Here is a 19,271-nt window from a genome sequence, read left to right as displayed (position 1 = left end):
TTCGACTTCCTGTCCAGGTTTAGTCAGTAGGATGGATGCAGGGATGCTGGGGACAAGGTCTGTCCTTTAAATTGGGATGCATTCCAGGGCAGCCATGACACAGTCTCACACTCTATAAGGATATAGCTACAACACTTCTACATACAAGTGAGTGTGTATTTTGCTTTTCCCACTCATGATAGTTTGCATTATAATGCTTATTTTCCTTGATGTCTCAAATCTTTTAGTGAAGTGAAATTCTAAGGAGCAGTAAAAATCTGTGGAACTATTCACACACACACACAAACACACACATGCAAGCACACCCTTCACACACACATTGACACTAAGGAAGTAGAGAGAAATGATCGGCCAAGAAGACTTGAGCGTCTGAAGCAGCCACAACAATGACAACAGCTGCTTGCTGAGCACTCAGTAAGTGCCATTCACTGCACTAAGTAGTTTACTTATCTAATCTCCACAATAGCCCAGGGAGCTAAGTCCTGTTGTGATCTTTATTTTATAGCTGAGTAAACTGAGGCTCAGAGAGGGTAAGTTACATGCTTATGGCCCATAGCCAGCAAATGTTAGAGGCAGAATTCAAACACAGGCCAAGGGCCTATCACTCATGCCCCAAACCAGTATGGCAGGGTGAGTGGAGTCAGGACTTGTGGGGAGACCAGGCAGCAGAGAAGCAGGGCCATCAGACAGAAGGCTATCTACCCCCAATGACCTCAGAGTCACTGGTCGAGCAGCAGCCTGGATCTTGGGGCTGGGCTCCATGACCTCCTGGCTTCTTTCAGCTCTTGGTCTTGCAAACACATACCAAAGGGTCGCCTAAATGAAGCTCACTTATTGATTCTCTATCCTGCTTTCCACCCATTTCATGATCACAACTGTGGAAACGTGAGGGAAGGTCCTCCACAGAGAGACGGCTCAGAAAGACCTGCAGGGACCCTTTAGGAGGGGCCTGGTGCACAGCTTCTGTGCCATGACACAGACCCTCAGCACCCACCTACACCTGGGGTCTTCTGGTTGACCTCTGCTAATCCTGTCTCATTCTTTCCCTGTTTTCCTTCCCTCCCTATCTCAGTCCCTCACTCTCCCATCTCTGGTCCTCCTCTGCGTCTTCCCTCTGTTTCTCTTTTGCCTCCTTCTTGCTTTCTCCCTAGATGTCTATGTCTGCTGTGTACAGTCTTTCTTAACCTGGTCTTCTCTCTCTCTCTCTCTCCTTATCAATGGCTTTCTACATCTCCCACGTCTCTGTCTCGCTCACTCTGTTTCTCCATGATCCTCATATTCTCATTTTGCTGTCTGTGTTTCTCTGTGTTTCTCTGTTGGTAGCTGGCTGCCTACTTGCCTTTCTCTCCCTGTGTCTCTGTCTCCATCTACACCTGCTTCATGGTCAGTAGTTCTCTGTCCCTCACTGAGTCTCTGTCTCTGGTTTCCTTTCCATGAAGACACCAACCCTTGGTCATGGCCAACCTGAGTTCATCCTCGTGGGCTTCTCCTCTTTCAGTGAGCTTCAGGCTCTGCTGTAGGGGCCCTTTCTCATGCTCTATCTTTTGGCCTTCACGGGAAACACCATCATCATCATCATGGTCATGGCTGACACCCACTTCCATACACCCATGTACTTCTTCCTAGGCAACTTCTCCCTGCTGGGGATCCTGGTGACCATGACAGCGGTACCCAGGATGCTTTCAGATCTGCTGGCCTCCTGCAAGGCCATCTCCTTCTTGGGCTGCATGGTCCAGTTCTACTTCTACTTCTCCCTGGGCTCCACCTCCTTCCTCATCCTGGCTGACATGGCCCTTGACCACTTCATGGCCATCTGCCACCCCCTACGCTATGGCACGCTGATGCGCTGGGCAGTTTGTGTCTGGCTGGCAGGGGCAGCTTGGGCAGCTCCCTTCCTATCCATGGTGCCCACTGTCCTCTCCCAGGCTCTTCTCAGTTACTGCCATGGCAACGTCATCAACCACTTCTGTGACAACGCCCCTCTGCTGCAGCTAGCCTGTGCAGACACCAGCCTGCTGGAATTCTGGGACTTTGTGATGGCTCTAACCTTTGTCCTCAGCTCCTTCCTGGTGACCCTCATCTCCTATGGCTACATCGTGAGCACCGTGCTGAGGATCCCCTCCACCAGTGGCCGCCAGAAGACCTTTTCCACGTGTGGGTCCCACCTCACCCTGGTTTTCATTGGCTACAGCAGCACCATCTTCCTGTATGTCCAGCCAGGCAAAGCACACTCTGTGGAAGCCAACAAGATGGTTGCCCTGGTAACATCTGTCCTGACCCTCTTCCTCAACCCCTTCATTCTTACCTTCCACAATGACACAGTCAAGGCCATTCTACGGGGACAGCTGCAGAGGCTTAAGGGCTTTCACAGGCAGCGTAAGCCCGGGGAGGTGCCTGGAGGGCTCAGGCTGTTCTACAGGGACAGCTGTGGAGGCTGAAGGGCCCTCAAAAGACAGTATGAACTCAGGGGCCTGGCAGGCTCAGGCAAGGGGTTCCAGGAGGATACCGCACCCCAGGTGGAATGGGAAAACCACTGTCATGGCTCTTTAGGTTTTTTCTTTCATGCCTCTCTGCGATAGATGCAGGGAATCTCCGTGCTACCTTGGTGGCTCTCACAGACAATCGAGGAAGCGCTCCCCTCTTCTGCTGGCAGTTACAAGGACTCCGAGAGTAGCCAGGGCCTGGGCACCAGGAGTGGGCTTTCAGCAAAGCAGAAGTGCATGGGCTTCAAGGAGAAGCAACAGGAAGTGTTCTCTGATGGAGACGTTATTCAGCCCCAGTGTAGGGTGGGGTGTTTGTGTGTGCATGATGTTTGTGTGTGGTGTGTGTGTGGTGTCTGTGTGTGGTATGTGTGTTTGTATACAGTGTGTGCAGTGTGTAGTGTGTATGGGTACAGCACGTGTGCATGGTGTGTATTCATATGTGCGTGGTGTGTGTGTGTATGTGGCGATTCTGTATGTTGTGTGTGTGGTACATGTGTGTGGTAGCTGTGTATGTGTCTTCATGTATGTGGTGTGTGTGTATGTGTATAGTGTGTGTGCAGTGTGTGGGTGTGTGTATGTGTGCGGTGTGTGTATGTGTGCGGTGTGTGTATGTGTGTGGGTATGTATGTGGTGTGTGTATGTGTATGTATGTTTGTATATGTGGGAGGTATGTATGTGGTGTGTGCAGTGTGTGTGGTACGTGTATGTGTGTGTGTGGTGTCTTTGTATGTATTGTGTGTGTGTATGTGTGGTGAGTAATGTGTGCATATGGGTGGGGGATGTGCATGTGGTGTGTGTGTGGTATATGCAGTATGTGATGTGTGTGTGGTGTGTGTTCACGGTGTGTATTCATGGCGTGCTTCTCCACTTCAGTGTGGGTCTTACTGCTGAGTGCTCGCACCATGAGTAACTGGGCTACGTGGGATTAAGTTGCGGAACAACACTTTCCAAAACAAAGTGATTGCTCTTCAGTGTATGTGGAGTTCAGCGTACAATCAGTCATTTACTCACATACTCATTCCAGCACCGAGTGGGTTCCCTGTGCGCCAGAACAGGTACAGGCATGACGTCCTTCCCCTCAGGAAGCTCTTAGCCTAGTGAATGGAACGGGAGATAAGGAGCTAGTCACAGCACAGCGGTGGAGCGCGTGAGGGAGCACGGAAGTTTTATGAGATCAGAGAAGGGGACACCAAGACCAGCCTAGGGGTGGGGGGCAGCTTCCTGATGAGGTGACGCCTGAGTAACACGGTGAATGTAAGGTGGACATTGTAAGAGTGTAATTGAGCAGTTAGCCTTGAGTCTGAGACAAACTCAGAGAAAACTCAACTCAGGTTAAAACCACATATATCTCCACTGGCAGAAAAAAATCAAAGAAAAAAAAAATATTCCAGGAATGATCTTTGTTCCAGGAAGGAAAAATTCCTAGAGACTTTTAAAAGGTAAAATAAATCTTCTCTCCTTATGGCTAGAGACTGTCATCTGTCTGACGGCCAGGGATTGTAGTAAATCTAGTAGTACTTTTGATTAGCCATTCTTAACGTATGCCATGTTCCCTTTGGATTGAAGCCTCAGCTCCACTGCCCTCCCCCACACCCCCAGCTCTAGCCTGAAACTTACTGGGACCACAGGATCATGGTGTTGTCTTAGCTTTAACCTATTCTGAGTTTTCTAAAACAGCCCCAATTTAAAATATTCTGTCACATCTTTTCTGTAAATACACTCTAATTTATCAAGCCACGGTTCCCAGCTTGTGGGAAATAAACGAAAAAGGCTGCACCGCCATCAAGCGTGCACTCCTTGCCTCACTGCCTTGAAGACAACCCAAACCACTAACTTCCTACTAATGTCCAACTTATAAAAAGCCCGCTCTGTGGATGTGAACAAGGAGATGCTGGTGGCTCCATTTGGGAGATGCTAGTTCAGCAACCCGTTGGTTCTCCTTGTGTACCTCCTTGTGATTATGAACTTTCTGTGTCTTCCCAGCCAACTGCCTACCCCAGGTCCCCTTTCTCCAGCTTTCTGGAGAGTTCATTTCTTTCTTTCTGAGATGCCACTCACTCGCATCTGAGGGTCTCTATGGATGCCTAGTTTAGGCTTCTAGACTAAAATCTTGCTTTTCTTCCAATTACAGATCAGAGCAAGGAGTCTGGAGTCTCCTCTTTTTCCCTCTAATTGTCCTCTGCTCAGCTCCTTCACTCATAAAAAGCTGTTGCCGTTGAGTCCATTCCAACTCATAGGGCAGACTAGAACTGCCTCATAGGGTTTCCAAGGAGTGGCTGGTGGATTCGAACTGCCGATCTTTTGGTCAGGAGCCATAGCTCTTAACCACTGACCCACCTTGAAGAGTCAATATTTGTAGAATAAATGAAAGGATGATAAATCTGTTCACATTTAATGAACCACTTTTACATACATTTTCCACTTGGTTTTATTGTCATAGTAATTCCATTAAGTAAAAATTCAATGACCCTTGACCGTGAGCAGTGCACTGTGGTCATTCAAGATGAAAGAAATGTGGTGGTTTCTAACCTTGAGGGCTTCCCATTTCATGGGAGAGAGGAAAAAGTACAATTAATTTCATTAAGTTTTGATAAGGCACTTTTCTGCTATGACAGAACGTCATGGAAACTATTGGTCTTGGACCTCTAGCTGCTGTACTGGGCTAGGGAACCTCAGCTCCAGGGAAAGTGAGCTGGTCAAAGTGACGGCAGGACGGACACTGGAATCTGGGTCTTCAGATTCTTCACCATCTTTCCATCCTCGGAATGTCTTCCTCCATCTGGATCAACAGTTGGATTAATTACAGTTGGAATCCCCTAGATCGAAGTTTCCTGTAGCCACCTGCTTAGTGTGTCTCCATCAAGTTCTCCTCAAGTTCATACACTTACAATGGAAATAATTCTAGTAACCCTTTCCTAACAGTGATTGCATGTTTTCTATCCATCACTTGAAAAAAATACATACTGGCAGAAAGCAATTATGGATTCGGTGTCACTTTCAAGGGTTTGTATATCATTTATTTTTATGCATTTTTCTTTATCACAATAGTATCCACAAACATTTGAAAGATAGCAAACTACACTTACGTGTACAATAAATATTTATTCAGTTCATAGACCGTGTTAATTGCTTGGGTTGGGGGGTTCGCAGTGCCTTCTCTTTGAAACCATTTCTACCAGGAGATGGGAACAGTGGATCTGCTGGTTTGTCTACATGAGGTCATTTGAGGTGGTTGTGCAGAAGGCAGTAGCCTTCCCACTGCACAGGAGTGGCTACGCTGGAATATGACTGCATGATGGTGCATGAGGGCCAGGCTGGTTCTAATGCCCGGAACTCTTTTAAACACTGGCAGACCAGTGCTGGGATTCATGTGTCTAAATTGTCTGCCCTGCCTTGAAATACCTTCCCCACCCACCCACCCTCCATTCCTCTGACATTGTAACCCCATACAGATGGTGTTCTAGCAGCAACTGTCAGAAATACAGGGTTTTGGAGGGCAACCCGAAAGTCCACTGTCATACATGTAACTCTCAGTGGGAAGCCGAAGAGTAGATTTATTTCTTCTAGTTGGGAGGACTATTGCTATTATTGTTAGGTGTACATAGTGACCCTATGTACAATAGAACGAAACATTGCCCGGTACTGCGCCATCCTCACAATTGCTGTGCCTGAGCCCATTGTTGCAACCACTGCGTCAATCTGCCTCATTAAGGGTCTTGCTCTCTTTTACTGACCCTCTACTTTACCAAGTATGATGTTCTCTCCAGTGATTGGTCCGTCCTGATAGCAAGTCCAAAGTAAGCAAAATGAAGTCTCTCCATTCGCGCTTCTAAAGAGCATTCTGGCTGTATTTCTTCCAAGACAGATTTGTCATTCTTATGGCAGTCCATGGTATATTCAATATTCTTCACCAACACTATAATTCAAAGGCATCAATTCTTTTTTGGTCTTCCTTATTCATTGTCCAGCTTTCGCATGCATATGAGTGATAGAAAATGCCATGGCTTGGGTCAGGCTCACCTTAGTCCTCAAAGTGATATATTTGCTTTTTAACACTTTAAAGAGGTCTTTTGCAGCAGATTTGCCTAATGCAATGCATTGTTTGATTTCTTAACCCCTGTTTCCATGGGTGTTGATTGTGGATCCAAGTAAAATGAAATCCTTGAAGACTCCAATATTTTCAGCTTGTATCATGATTTTGCTTATTGGTGCAGTTGGGAGAGCTAAACCAAAAAAAGAAAAAACAAAACCCATTGCCATCAAGTCGATTCCCACTCATAGCAATCCTATAGGACAGAGCAGAACTGCCCCGGAGGGTTTCTAAGAAGTAGCTGGTGGATTTGAACTGTTGACCTTTAGGTTAGCGGCCGAGTTCTTAACCACTGCACCACCAGGGAGGACTAGGGAGCAAGAAATTAAAGATGTGGAGGCTTTGATGGGGAAAGATGAAGAAATAAAGCCATCTTTTAAATGAAGGTCAGGCCTGGGTCCTGTGTGGCCGCTAGTAGCATGGAGGCCCTGCCTACATGGGTTTGGGATGTTGGTGAGCTGGAAATACTCTCAGGAAAAGTTGGAAATTTCCAGTGTTCTGTGTAGGAGACCATGTTCGTATTAACCCAGCTGACTGATTTTTTGAGCATTCAATTTCCAGATGTAAATAAGGTTCTTGCAACACACCTGCTGGCTACTGAGGAAAGGTGACAGCGGCCCCGTGGTTTGCTGGTCAGTGTTTAACCATCATGACCAGTTTCTAGCTACCAATATGGCATCACTGAACTTGCAGGTGGGAAGAGACGCTCAGCAGCTCACCTTCATGCAGAGCTTCCCCCATGCTGATACAAGTGACACAGATAGCCTCCACAGCAGAGATGAAAGTAAAATAGCTTGGAGTTTGGAGTTTTTATTATCTTTTTTTTAACGCAATTTATTTGCTTGTGTAAGTTTCTATTATTTAATTTTTAATAAAGGCTATGTTGTGTTAAATTCCTGAAATTTTAACAGTCAGTTCTGAAGAGGGCCCCAGAACGTCACTGTTGCATTCTGCCTCTGGGCTTCCCCACAGATCCTGTTTGCCTTCAAGGAAGCATCTTTGTCATTCTCTCTCCCTTGAGTTAGACGGTGTCTGGTCCTATGGAAGCCACCTCATGACATTGCCTGTGTAATGGAACTTTTCTTAAGCTCCTTCTAAATTCACTTATGTCACTTGCAACATTAAAGGCAAATTGCAGCACTAGAGGTAAGTGACCTCTATTCTGAATGCAGTATAACTGCAATAGGATGCAAAGCAGGTCCCTGACTGGCTCATACAATTTGCACTTAACTACCAACTGAAAAGTTGGAGATTCAAACCCACCTAGAAGTGCCTTGGAACTAAGTCCTGGTGATCTGCTTTCATAAGATCACAGACATTGAGAACCCTGTGGAGCACAGTTCTACCCTGACACACATGGGATCGCCATGAGTCAGAGTCCACTCGATGGCAATGGGTAGGCTGCAAAGGATCCTACGTCAGAGCCCCTTCACCCACTTTGAAGTTGACTGTATTCGTGTGTCCTGTTATGTCTGTGAGGGGGTATCTTTCACAGGACGCTTTCAAGTCCCCTGAGGGACTCTGAACTGATTAGTGAAGACACCCACGGCCACTCTCCAGAGAGCCCATTGTCCTATTTTGTGGGCCGTGGTTGCTATACAATCTGCTGCTTTACGTCTACATCATTTTACTCATTCCACGGCCCCCTCTGGAGCTCACCTTTTTTCATCTCAGCCTGGAAATCTCATCTTCGTACTTCAAAGTCCAACACAAATGCCATCATCTTTGAGAAGACCTTTGGCTTAACTAACCAAAGAGAATTAGGCTCCTCCGCGCTCCCAGACCGATTTGCGTACCATAGTAACTGACACACGGTTTTGTGTTCCCACGCTGAATTCTGAGCTCCTCAAAGTAGGCCGTGCCTTGTATACCTTTGCATCTCCTGTGCCTAGACCACAGTACGATACATGTTAGCTGTCTTTAGTAACGAGGTGTGTTGGTGAATTTCGAATATGAGCGAACACTCTAACTTAGCAAATAAAAACATGGGATACCAGCTTAGCTGATGGTAACAGAAGTGCAGTCCACAAAGCAAAGGAAGAGGGTGTCTTGCTGCACTCTGCCTCAGTTGGTTGTCTAAACTAGTATGGCAACCAGCTCCAACCAACCAGTTGCCATCGAGTCAGCACCGACTCATGGTGCCCCCACGTGTGTCAGAGTAGAACCGTGTTCCAGAGGGTTTCAATGGCTGATTTTTCTAAAGTAAATCGCAAGCGCTTTCTTCTGAGACACCTGTGGGTAGACTCAAACCTCCAACCTTTTGGTTAGCAGCCCAGTGGGTTAAACGTGAGTCACCCAGAGAATGCAAGAACAGCAAATGCCTCCTCAAATTCCCTCTTCGGGTGCCCTTCCCACTGTCGAGATTGGGAAGAGGGCTTTCCTACACAATTGCCTGACAGAAAATTCCATCAGCTTCTCTACATAATGTGCATATGGATCACTTGAGGGCCTGTTAAATGCAGATTCTGATAGTGGGTCTGGGGCAGGGCCTGAGAGCCTGCGTTCCTAAGGACCTCCCAGGGGATGCTGCTCACCCAGTTTAATTTGTAAGAGGGGGATGTGCAGAGATGCATGGTCCAGGAAGGGGCTTCTCAGGAGGACGTCTGTGTGAATTTGTGAGTTGATTATCTCAGGACAGGCGCTGAAGGGAAGTTTGCATACCAGGAGGAGATAATTGCTCCCACTTAGTTCTCCAGTTTTTCACTAAGTTTGCAGGGAGGGTAAGTAATTGGGCCCTGGGGAGGTGGAGGAGAGAAAGCTCTCAAAGTGATAAACTATTTTCCCTCCTGGCCTTGGCTACTGGCTTGAAAGTCTCTCCTCTCTTTGGGGGAAGAGGTCCACGAGTGGGAAAATGGCCTGTGGTCAGTAGTTTAAAATAGCAGCATAATTAAGAGATTGGTGCCCCCAGGCCTGCACTCGGGGTCCTCCCCGGCAGGGGAAGGGGTACCCACACTGCACTGTCCACACACTGCTCCCTAGATGCCCTGTGAACAGAGTGGACCCAGAAGTGGGAGGGAGTGTGCATCTATTCTTTACCCGGCGCTGCTAATCCTGCCTGCTTCCCACACCCAGGGGTGTAAGAAATCAGACCTGAGCCGTTCCTGCCCCCGTCTCGCCCTGAGCCGTTCCTGCCCCCGTCTCGCCCTGAGCTGTTCCTGCCCCCTCTCGCCCTGACTTCCTGGGCTATCCACCGACTTCCAGCCCTGACTCAGGCCGCCCATCTGCTGTGAATCCCTCTTTACCCTGGTGTGTCATCTCTACCTTACCCCCAGGGCCTTGAGACTCTGGAGACCCTGGCCACCTGCTTCCAGGGCACCCCCCTCAGAAGGCACTCGTCCTGCCCTGGGACCTGCACCTACAGCCTGAGGAGGGCAACATATCAGGGACTGAGCTGTCCCCCCTCCTTCCTGAGTTTGCCAAAAGGGTAAACCCTGACTGGGACCCTTGTGACCTTTCTGTGTGAAGGGCTGGGAGACAAACCCCCAGGGAGCCATTTCTGTTTAGAAGCAGGAGGTTTGGGGGCTGGGAGGGAGAGAGGGCACCATGGGTATGCGGGTGCTGCTCCCAGGGACTTCCCAGAGAGGGGAGCCCACCGGAGGCCCACTGCATCTGAGCTGGGGCCTCCCACCCCTCCTGGAGACCCTTTGGTCTTCAGAACCTATCCTAGGCCTGCAGCTGGGTGCATAGAAAGGAGCACACCTGAGAGAAGAGTGACAAAGAAGTCAGGTGGGAGAAGCTTTAATCACACCTTTCAATAACAGCCAGGGTTCCCAGCTCTTGCACGGGGCCACGCCTCTGCACTGAGAGTCTGGATTATCCCATGTCATCCAGACCCTGCGATGTTTCCACATCACAGCTCCCTCGAAGCCATCCACCCCTAACTACCAGGCTCAGATGCTGGTAGACATTCAGATGTTGTTCTCGAGCTCATTCCAGAATTACCCAGGGACACAAAGGGTGGTAGTGCAGGGGCAGAGACTTGCATGGGGGTGGGGAGCAGGGGAAGAGAAGAAGGTGTCTGAGTGGTCCACCTGGGCACCTGGCTCCCACCTGGCAGAGACTCCTCACTCCTGTGACATGCAAGGTGTCCCTGGCCCTCTCAACTCTGGCCTGCCAGGCTTCCAACGAGGACCCTTTTGGCCGTATCTCTGATGACCTCCTTGACCTTCTCGTTCTGGAAGGTGAAGATGAAGAGGTTGGGGAAAGGGGTCACCACTGCCATCATCAGGGTCACCACCCTATTGAGGTGTGTGGCGTGGCCTTTGCCTGGCCGCACGTAGATGAAGATGGTGCTGCCATAGCCCAGCACCACCATGGTGAGGCGGGAGGTGCAGGTGGAAAAGGCCTTCTGGCGCCCCATGGCAGAGGGGATGCGCAGCACCGCAGCCACAATGAGGGCATAGGGGGCCAGGATGAGCAGCACAGTGGCCAGCACGAAGAGCAGTGACAGGAACAAGTCCATGCGCTCGATGTGGCGGGTGTCGGAGCAGGACAGCTGGAGCAGCGGGGCAGAGTCACAGAAGTAGTGGTCGATGACGTTCGGGCCACAGAACCAGAGCTGTGTCTTCTACAGGGTCGGGGAGATGATGGAGAGGAAGCCCACCACCCAGCAGGCCACCACCAGCTTCACGCAGACTGGGCGACTCATGATGGTGGGGTAGTGCAGGGGGTGGCAGATGGCCACGTAGAGGTTGAAGGCCACGACCGTGAGGATCAGGAAGTTGGTGGAGCCCAGGGAGAAGTAGAAGAAGTACTGGGTCAGGCACTCAGCCAGCGACATGGTCTTGCTCGTGGACAGCAGGTCTGCCAGCATCCTGGGCACCACCATGGAGATGACCAGAACCTCCATGAGCGAGAAATTGCAGAGGAAGAAGTACATGGGCGAGTGAAGGCGGGAGTCCAGGCAGGTGAGGGTGACGATGGCCAGGTTCCCCAGCACCGTCAGCATGTAGATCAGCAGGATGAAGGCAAACAGGACCACCTGGAACTCATGGAGATGAGAGAAGCCCAGCAGCATGAAGTCCCTGAGGACGCTGTGGTTGCTCATTGCATTCAACGCCAGCTCTCTGTGCCACCTGTGAGATGAGAACTTAGTGGGACATGGTACCCACCTCTCTCTTGGCTGTGCTCCTGGCAGCTGGCCTGGCTCCCCAGCAGACAGGTCCGAGCACACAGCTAATCCCAGCATCCAGAAGACACATCCCAAAAGACAGAGTGTCGGTGGGGCAAGAACAGACTGACTGTGATGAACAAGTGTAGGGGATGGCCACCTCCTCCCTGTCACCACCACTAAACCCTTTCTCTTCTGCCGTAGAGTTGACCCCAACGCCTGGCGGACCTATGTGTGTCAGAGTAGAACTGTGCTCCATAGGGATTTTTCTTTCTTTTTTAAATAATATTTTATTGTGTTTTTGGTGAAGGTTTACACAGCAGTTTAGGTCCCCATTCACCAATTTCCACACAAGTTGTTCAGTAACATTGGTTACATTCTTCACAATGCATGAACATTCTCATTATTTCCGTTCTGGTTGTTCTGTTTCCCTTCATCTAGTTTCCCTGCTCTCTTACATTCTCGTCTTGTTTTAAAGCAATTGTTGACTGTTTGGTTCTATAGCATTTTCAATGGCTACGTTTTTGGAAGTAGACTGCTAGGCTTTTCTTCCAAGTCACCTCTGGGTGGATTTGAATTTCCAACCTTTCAGTTAGCAGCCAAGCTACCCAGGGACCATTTATTTCACTCAACGTGCATTTATTAAGCTCCAACTCTGTGCAAGACATGTTGCTGGGACAAGGGATCAAGTGGCCAACCTCCCCCCAACTGCCAAACGTAATGGTGTATAATTACAATATGACAGCCACTTTTTACCGAGTTCTTTCCACAGGCCAGGAACTGTGCAGGGTACCTTGATCATTACTTTGTTCATCCTCTGGCCTCAGCCCTCCTTTTCCTCCTCCTTGGTTTCTCTGGGACATTTCAGCTGTGACTGAAACCCCCACACCGCCGACTGCGAGGATCTCTCTGCGTTCTCCTGTGGTTCTGACTTCCCCGCCTGCCTCCTTCTCAGGCTCCCGGTCTTTTTGCCATTTCCTAAACGTGACGGTCCCCACATTTCTGCGCCCATCCGTCTTTCATCGCTCCATTCTTTCCTTCAGAAATCTCACCTTCTCCCTTAGCCAAAGGCACCTTGACCACTTGAACACCCCTCAGATCCGGATCTGCGTCCTCCTCTGAGTTCCAGTCCACATTTCTAACTGACTACCGGGCACGGCCGCATGATCAACCTGCCAAAAATACCCACCGCCCTGCCCCCCAAAGCCAATATCACGTCCGAGCCACGCCAGCCCCCCAGCAGCTGGCCTGAAACCCTGACTGCATTTCTGACTTGGTCTCCTCTCCTCTAAGTCACTGTGATTGCCTTCTTAGGAACATTTCCATCCCGCCCCTGTAGTGCGGCTGCCGTGTGCCGTCGACTCGATTCCCATGCACAGCGACTCTATAGGACGGAGTAGAACTGCCCCGCGGGGTTTCCAAGGCTGTAATCTTTATGGGTGCAGATCGCCAGCTCTTTTCTCCTATGAAGCAGCTGGTGGGTTTGAATCACTGACCTTTCAGGTAGCAGCAGAGCACTTAACCACTGCGCCACCTAGGGCTCCTTTGAACCACCCTCGTCCCAGGATTTATTTCCTCTTATCTTAGGCATCGTCATAATACTCCCATGGTGTTCTTATCTGTAGGATCCCCTGTCTCCAGCCTATCCGTACACTGCCGTTATATTTCTTTTTCTAAATTTTTATGTCAACTGGCTGCTTTCAGTAGCCAGAGGCAATGTGATTTCAAGGACACATTTCTCTCAAAATCAGTTCATCAAACTAGCTGGCGGCCCACCTTCATACAGAGAAAGACCTGAGACGCATTTTAGAATGTGAACAGTGGCTACCTCTGGCTGCAGGTTACAGGCACTGAACTGTCCTCCTGGGTGGATTTTGTTTGTGTTCCAGATTTTCTTCATCTGAACATGTATTACTTCAGTGACTTGAAAACATTAAAAATTAAAACCTCTATTTCTTCCCTTGTCTGCCAAATTAAATACAAACTCCTCCCGGCGACCCCTACCTTCCACAGCCCAGCCCTCTATCCAGTCTCACCCTTCCCCCGCTACTCCTTTCTACCCATTTTGTGAGCCACCTAGCTGGGCCACTTGCTGTTCTCCAAGTACCTTGCGTTCACCCCACCTCCATCCTTGTCCTTACCTGTCCGTTCCTATGCTGGAGGCACCTTGTCCTGCTGTCTTTGCAAGACGAGTTCCTGCCAGCCCCCAAGGGTCATCTCCAATGCCCCATCCTCATGATGCTCCATGCCCTTCTGGATGTGAACGAGGGAAATAGCCTGCTCGGTTTCCGGGGTGTCCCCCAGATCTGCTTCTGGGGTGTCCCCCAGCTCTGCATGCAGAAGTGTCTCAAAGCAGCCTCTCCCACCCAAGACCCCATTTCTCAGTCCAGGGCTCTTCTCCTCTTTGGGGCCCTGGTGACACCTGGCACATGACTCCCCAGGGCAGTGCTCCATCAAGCTGGTCACCCCCTGGGCTGTCACTCCTGCACCCAAAAGAGCAGCTTTGTGGGAGGCAAATCTGTACTTCCTTGTTGGAACATGCGTGCGCTGAGGGCTTTAACGGAATCAACAGGGCCATCACCGCCCGACAGTTTCTGATCAGAAAAAGAGGATGCGCCCAGGTGTGTGGTTCAGAATCCAGTCCCAGGAGCGTCTGGGCAGCAACCTGTAATCAAACCCACTGCTATCTCTGCAGCCAAACACATGAATATTCATACTAAATGGAATAAATAAAGGCTACATAAAGGTGTTGCAAACATTTGTGCTCGACCGCTAACCTAAAGGTCGGCAGTTCAAACTCACCCAGTGGCACCACAGGAGAAAGGCCTGGCAATCTCTTCCCATAAAGATTACAGCCAAGTAAACCCTATGGAGCACAGTTCTACTCTGTAACACGGGGGCCTGCCACCAGTTGGAATCGACTCCACGGCAATGGGCTTGGTTTTGGTATATTTAGCCGCCAGTTGCCATCAAGTCAATTTTGGCTCATGGCGCCCCCGTGTGTGTCAGAGTAGAACTGCGCTCCACAGGATTTTCAATGGCTGATTTTTCAGAAGTAGATGGCCAGGCCTTTCTTCTGAGGTGCCTTTGGGTAGACTCAAACCACCAACTTTTTGGTTAGCAGCTGAGGCATGTTAATCACTTGTAAATCCAGAGGTGCCCCAGAAGCAAGGCCAGGTGATCTACTTCAGGAAAATCAGCCATCGAAAACCCTGTGGAGCAGTTCTACTCTGACACACATGGGGTCACCTTGAGTCAGAGCCGGCTCGACGGCACCTGGTTTTATAGACAGCCTCACCTTCATTAGTTCAAGTCAGGCTTAGCTGCCAAGTTAGCATGGCACAAATTTAGGAAAGCACTTCTGTTTTCGAAGCATGTTTGATTCCTGACTGTGGCTCAAGGCTATGAATGGGCAGCCTCTCTCATCGAGGGCCCACTTGTCCCTGCGCTGCAACCCCACTGTGAAATCGTTTTCACCCCCACCTCCCAGGAGACGGGAGCTGTGGCTCAGAGGCGTAGACCCTCAGTCCAGAGTCAGATGGTTAGTCAGTGATGCCAGAGCCTAGAGTTTTTTAACTCCAGAATCTATTCATTTAAAGAAATCAAAGCCCCAAAGCCATGGAGTCTGCAAACTTTTCAATCAAACATGCTGCCACATCTCTGGATGCAGATATGCAAGCAGCGACGGTATTTAGAAATGGTACATGGTTAAAGAGTCCGTTCCCGTGAGCAGCTGCTGTGGAGGGCCCGGGACAGTGTCTGCCCTGGCAGGAAGGACCCAGCCGGATCTCTAGAGCCAGCCCTCTCCCTCTCCTTGGAGCCCACGCAGGCAGGCGGCAGGGGGCTCCTGCCCCTCCTGTCACTTCCCTGTGACACAGCGGGTGGACCTGTGTCGCCTCCAGCAGGTGTGCATCCTGAGCGTGCATGGGGACTGCAGCCGCGGCCTGTTGGTGTTTCTCCAGCACCCCGCACCTGACAGCAATGCCCTCTTACCTGGCAGGCACCTGTGGCGTCCTTTCCTGAGGGGCTACGATCTGGGGCCCTGAGGACCGAGAACGAGAGGCCAGAGGGGTCATTCAGAGACTTTGTCCACTGGGCACGGCCACTTGCTGCCCGACACAAAGGTCAAGCTGCCCAGGCCCCATTATAGCAGGCTCCGTCCAGCCCTCGCCCAGCCGCCCTGCCCTCCTCACCCAGCCGCCCTGCCCTCCTCTCCCAGCCTCGCCCAGGCCCCATTATAATAGCCACACCCAGCCCCTCTCCCAGCCCCTCACCCAGACCCTCACTCAGCCCCTCTCCCAGCCCCTCACCCAGCCTCTCTCCCAGCCCCTCACCCAGCTCCTCTCCCAGCCCCTCTCCCAGCCCCTCACCCAGCCCCTCACCCAGCCCCTCACCTAGGCGCCCAGCCCTCCTCTCCCAGCCTCACCCAGGCCCCATTATCCCAGCCTTGTCCATCCCTCACTCAGCTCCTTGCCCAATCCCTCATCCAGCCCCTCCCCTGACCCCTCACCCGACCCCTCCCGCAGCCCCCTCACATCTCACCCTTGCACTCTGCTTGTCCTGCTCAAGATCGTGCCCCCTCAGGTTCATAGCAGGTGTCCCCTCTTCGCCCAGATTCAGGCCGGCCCCTTCTTGCTGTTTCCAGGATGGGGACAGCTTCTCTCCCAGTCACTCAGTGGCCTGGAACCTCCTCGACAGAGAACGCGCTCAGAGGATATGCCAGGACCTCTGTACTTGTTGAATCGTTTTATATTCCAAGTTTTTATTTATGAAACTGAGTGTGAGGTTTAACGTGAATGTGAAATTAGCTTTCCTCTGCGTGGGGTATTCTACAGAACGGGTTTCCCAGTGTGTCCCTGGGGGCCCTGGGGCAACCCCTCCCATGCTATAGGATCTGAGCAAAGCCTGGCTCCTGCCCGGAGCCCTGCCTCCTGGGACACAGGCAAACGCCACTTTCCAGGTCCAGAGACAGTGAGGCGTCCTGCCAAACCAGCCGAGCACAGCCTGGGCCATTGCAGAGCAGTCAGGACTGTGCCCGCCCCGAGTACACACTGACAGGGCCACCCCACATGGACAGTGTCCTCAGCTTCCCTCACTCACTCCTGCCCAGGACCTCAGCAGAAGAGATCCTGCCCATCTCTGCCCAAACCCTCTCTGCTGCAGGCCTGGTGCCCATGGTGGAGAGCCCACCCTCCTGCCCATCTGCGGAGACCTGGACACACTGGAAGCCCCCTTGGTGCCAGCCTCTTCTCTCCAAGCGGCCTTCTCGCTCTGCAGGCCGCCTTGCCCCTCTGCCTTCTGGAACAACGCTCTCACCTGCCTCCAGAGAAGAACACTCTTAACCGCAGAGAAGGCGGTGGGTCGGAGGCCAGACCACCCTGGCCATACCCAGCAGCCGTTTTGATCATCGGTGTCCTGGGAGGTGCTGAGCTTCTCAAGTGAATGCGAGAGCAGGGATGATAGTGGGACAGAGCAGGGCCAGGAACATGCAAGGACACCCCCTTCCCGCTCACTGCCTTCCAGGGGCAGGTAACGGGGAGGGAGGACGTGGGTGAACAGCTGGCAGGAACAAGGCCGAGGAAGCATGCTGAGCGCTCTGGGCACGTGACAGCTCCGCCAGAGCAGCAGGGTGAGGAGGGAATCTGGCTGAGCCTCCCTGGACCTGAGTCGGCAGAAGGGCCAGAGGACTGGGAGGATAGAGACCCTGAGCTTCCCCCCAGGCAGAAGGCAAGTGCAGTCAGTGTGGGGAGCAGGGTCCTTGGCGGCTGCACCCCAAGTCCCCTACAGCCTCCAGCATCAGCACAGAGAGCAGGAGGACGTGAGCAGCCAGAATCCTTTCCTTTGTTCATTCATTCATTCATTCATTCAGACACACAGTCAGGGCCTTACTGTCACTTTTGTCACAGACGTAACTCAGCCTGAAATGAGGCAGAGACAGCGCTGCAGGGCAGTGGGGGCCACACAGGGGTGGGGGGCATCGGGGGTTCACCCGTGTTCCGTCCCATCCCAGGCTCCGACCAGCGGACGGCAGGGCAAGCGCAGCGGGCTGTGGGGTGCAGAGACCCTCTCAATTCCTGCCACAGGCCCCGTTGCCTACCTGGACCTCTGGAGCTGCTGCAGGACACAGACAGCCCAACCAGGTGTGGACGCCAGCCTGCCAGGCCCCTGTCTGTTCCCTGCCCCTGCTATCAGCTCTCGGGTGGAGGGCCCCCGGCTCTGCAGCTCTGGCGGTGGCTCTGGTAGTGTCTGGTGTAGGAGCGTGACGTTGGTCCCCAAGGCAGCGTCTCCCCAGGAGCCCCGGTCTGGGAGATGCAGCTCCAGGGCTCAGGCAGGCCCTGGGGAACCTGCTCTGTCGCTTTCTCCTGTCTCCCGAGGGCCCGGCTCACGCAGCTTGGCAGCCCTGGATCTCAGGCCAGGGGCGAGGGAACAAGGCGGGTAAGGGGCTTTGCATAGACAGTCCAGGGGCAGAGACAAAGAGCTAAGAATCCTCCTCCTCCCTGGTGCTTGGGAGGGAAAAACCAGACCCACCACCTTGTTGTTTCTTATAAACCAGGAATAGGAAGCGTGCTGATGTAGGGAAGACACCCCTTTTGGGAAGAGAAAATCCACCAGGACCTGAGTATCATGATGCGGGGTGGGGCTTACGCTCCTGCCTCAGTGACCTTTGGAGTATCTTTTGCCAGGGCCTCAGTTTGCCCATGCAGGGCTTGAACCCCAAATGTGCGTTCCTGAGTGGGAAATGGGGGAGAGGAAGACAATGATGAAGGAGTATGGCCATGGTTACCAGAGATAAAGCATTGACTGAGAACCAAATCAGAAATGGAGGCTCCGTTTACAAGTATGAAATGTTAACTGCAGGTAGTCCCTGACTTACAACGTATTCAAGTTACAATGAACCGTCCTCGGAATAGTCTATTTTTTTTTTTTTTTGGTACATCTTATCGTTAGTAAGACGTACCACATACAATGTTGCAGCGTGTTATTTGCTGATGTTATCATTCTCAGATGTTCACTTGCAGCTATTCAATTTTATGATTTACTGTTCAAAACACTGGCATATAGATTTAGTTTTCTAAACTAAATCAGCAGCTTCAGTTGTTTTAAAATGTGGACCTTAACACTGATCACTTTGCTAAAGTTGACAGGCAGATGTTACCTCAAAATATATGAAGAAAAAAAGAAAAAGACCGTACAGACAACTCTCACTAGTTTTCTGACTAGAAACACCATCCCCATTCTCAGGGATAATCCACATGATCCAGAACCTTCCACAAGTGGGGTTACTGCAACTGACAAAATGCCAGTGTTGTCCAGCTCTTCATCGTCAGAGTACATGTTTATGATTTGCACATTTTTTTATGTGCGTATGTATAAAAACATATCTGTAAGTTTATATGTAATGTTTCCAACCCACAAAGACAAATAAAATTTGGATTAATAAAGATACTGACAATAAAATGCAGTAATAATGAAAACTAAAAAAAAAGAGGCATTTGACTTATGTCAGAACCAACTTAGGACGGAGTTGTAGGAACAGAACACCATAGTAAGTCAGGGACTACCACAGTAAGTCAGGGACTACCACAGT

The 19,271-nt window shown here is 50.9% G+C and overlaps 2 protein-coding genes across 2 annotated transcripts; one reads left to right on the top strand and one right to left on the bottom strand.

Moving 5' to 3' along the window:
- The first annotated feature begins 1,433 nt into the window (after positions 1-1,433).
- Positions 1,434-2,438, top strand: LOC101359645 (olfactory receptor 6V1-like). The gene is given in 1 exon segment (XM_012557286.2): positions 1,434-2,438. A coding segment is annotated over 1 exon segment (1,005 nt).
- Positions 2,439-10,672: 8,234 nt separating this feature from the next.
- LOC101359385 (olfactory receptor 6V1-like) lies at positions 10,673-11,761 on the bottom strand. Its single transcript, XM_012557285.2, is given in 1 exon segment — positions 10,673-11,761. A coding segment is annotated over 1 exon segment (1,089 nt).
- Between the last annotated feature and the right edge of the window lie 7,510 nt (positions 11,762-19,271).

Source organism: Trichechus manatus, unplaced genomic scaffold (genome assembly GCF_000243295.1).
Source record: "Trichechus manatus latirostris isolate Lorelei unplaced genomic scaffold, TriManLat1.0 scaffold00093, whole genome shotgun sequence".
NCBI classification, from domain to species: domain Eukaryota; kingdom Metazoa; phylum Chordata; class Mammalia; order Sirenia; family Trichechidae; genus Trichechus; species Trichechus manatus.
The sequence above is the reverse complement of the archived record's forward strand: the minus strand, read 5'-3'. Positions and strand labels throughout refer to the sequence as shown.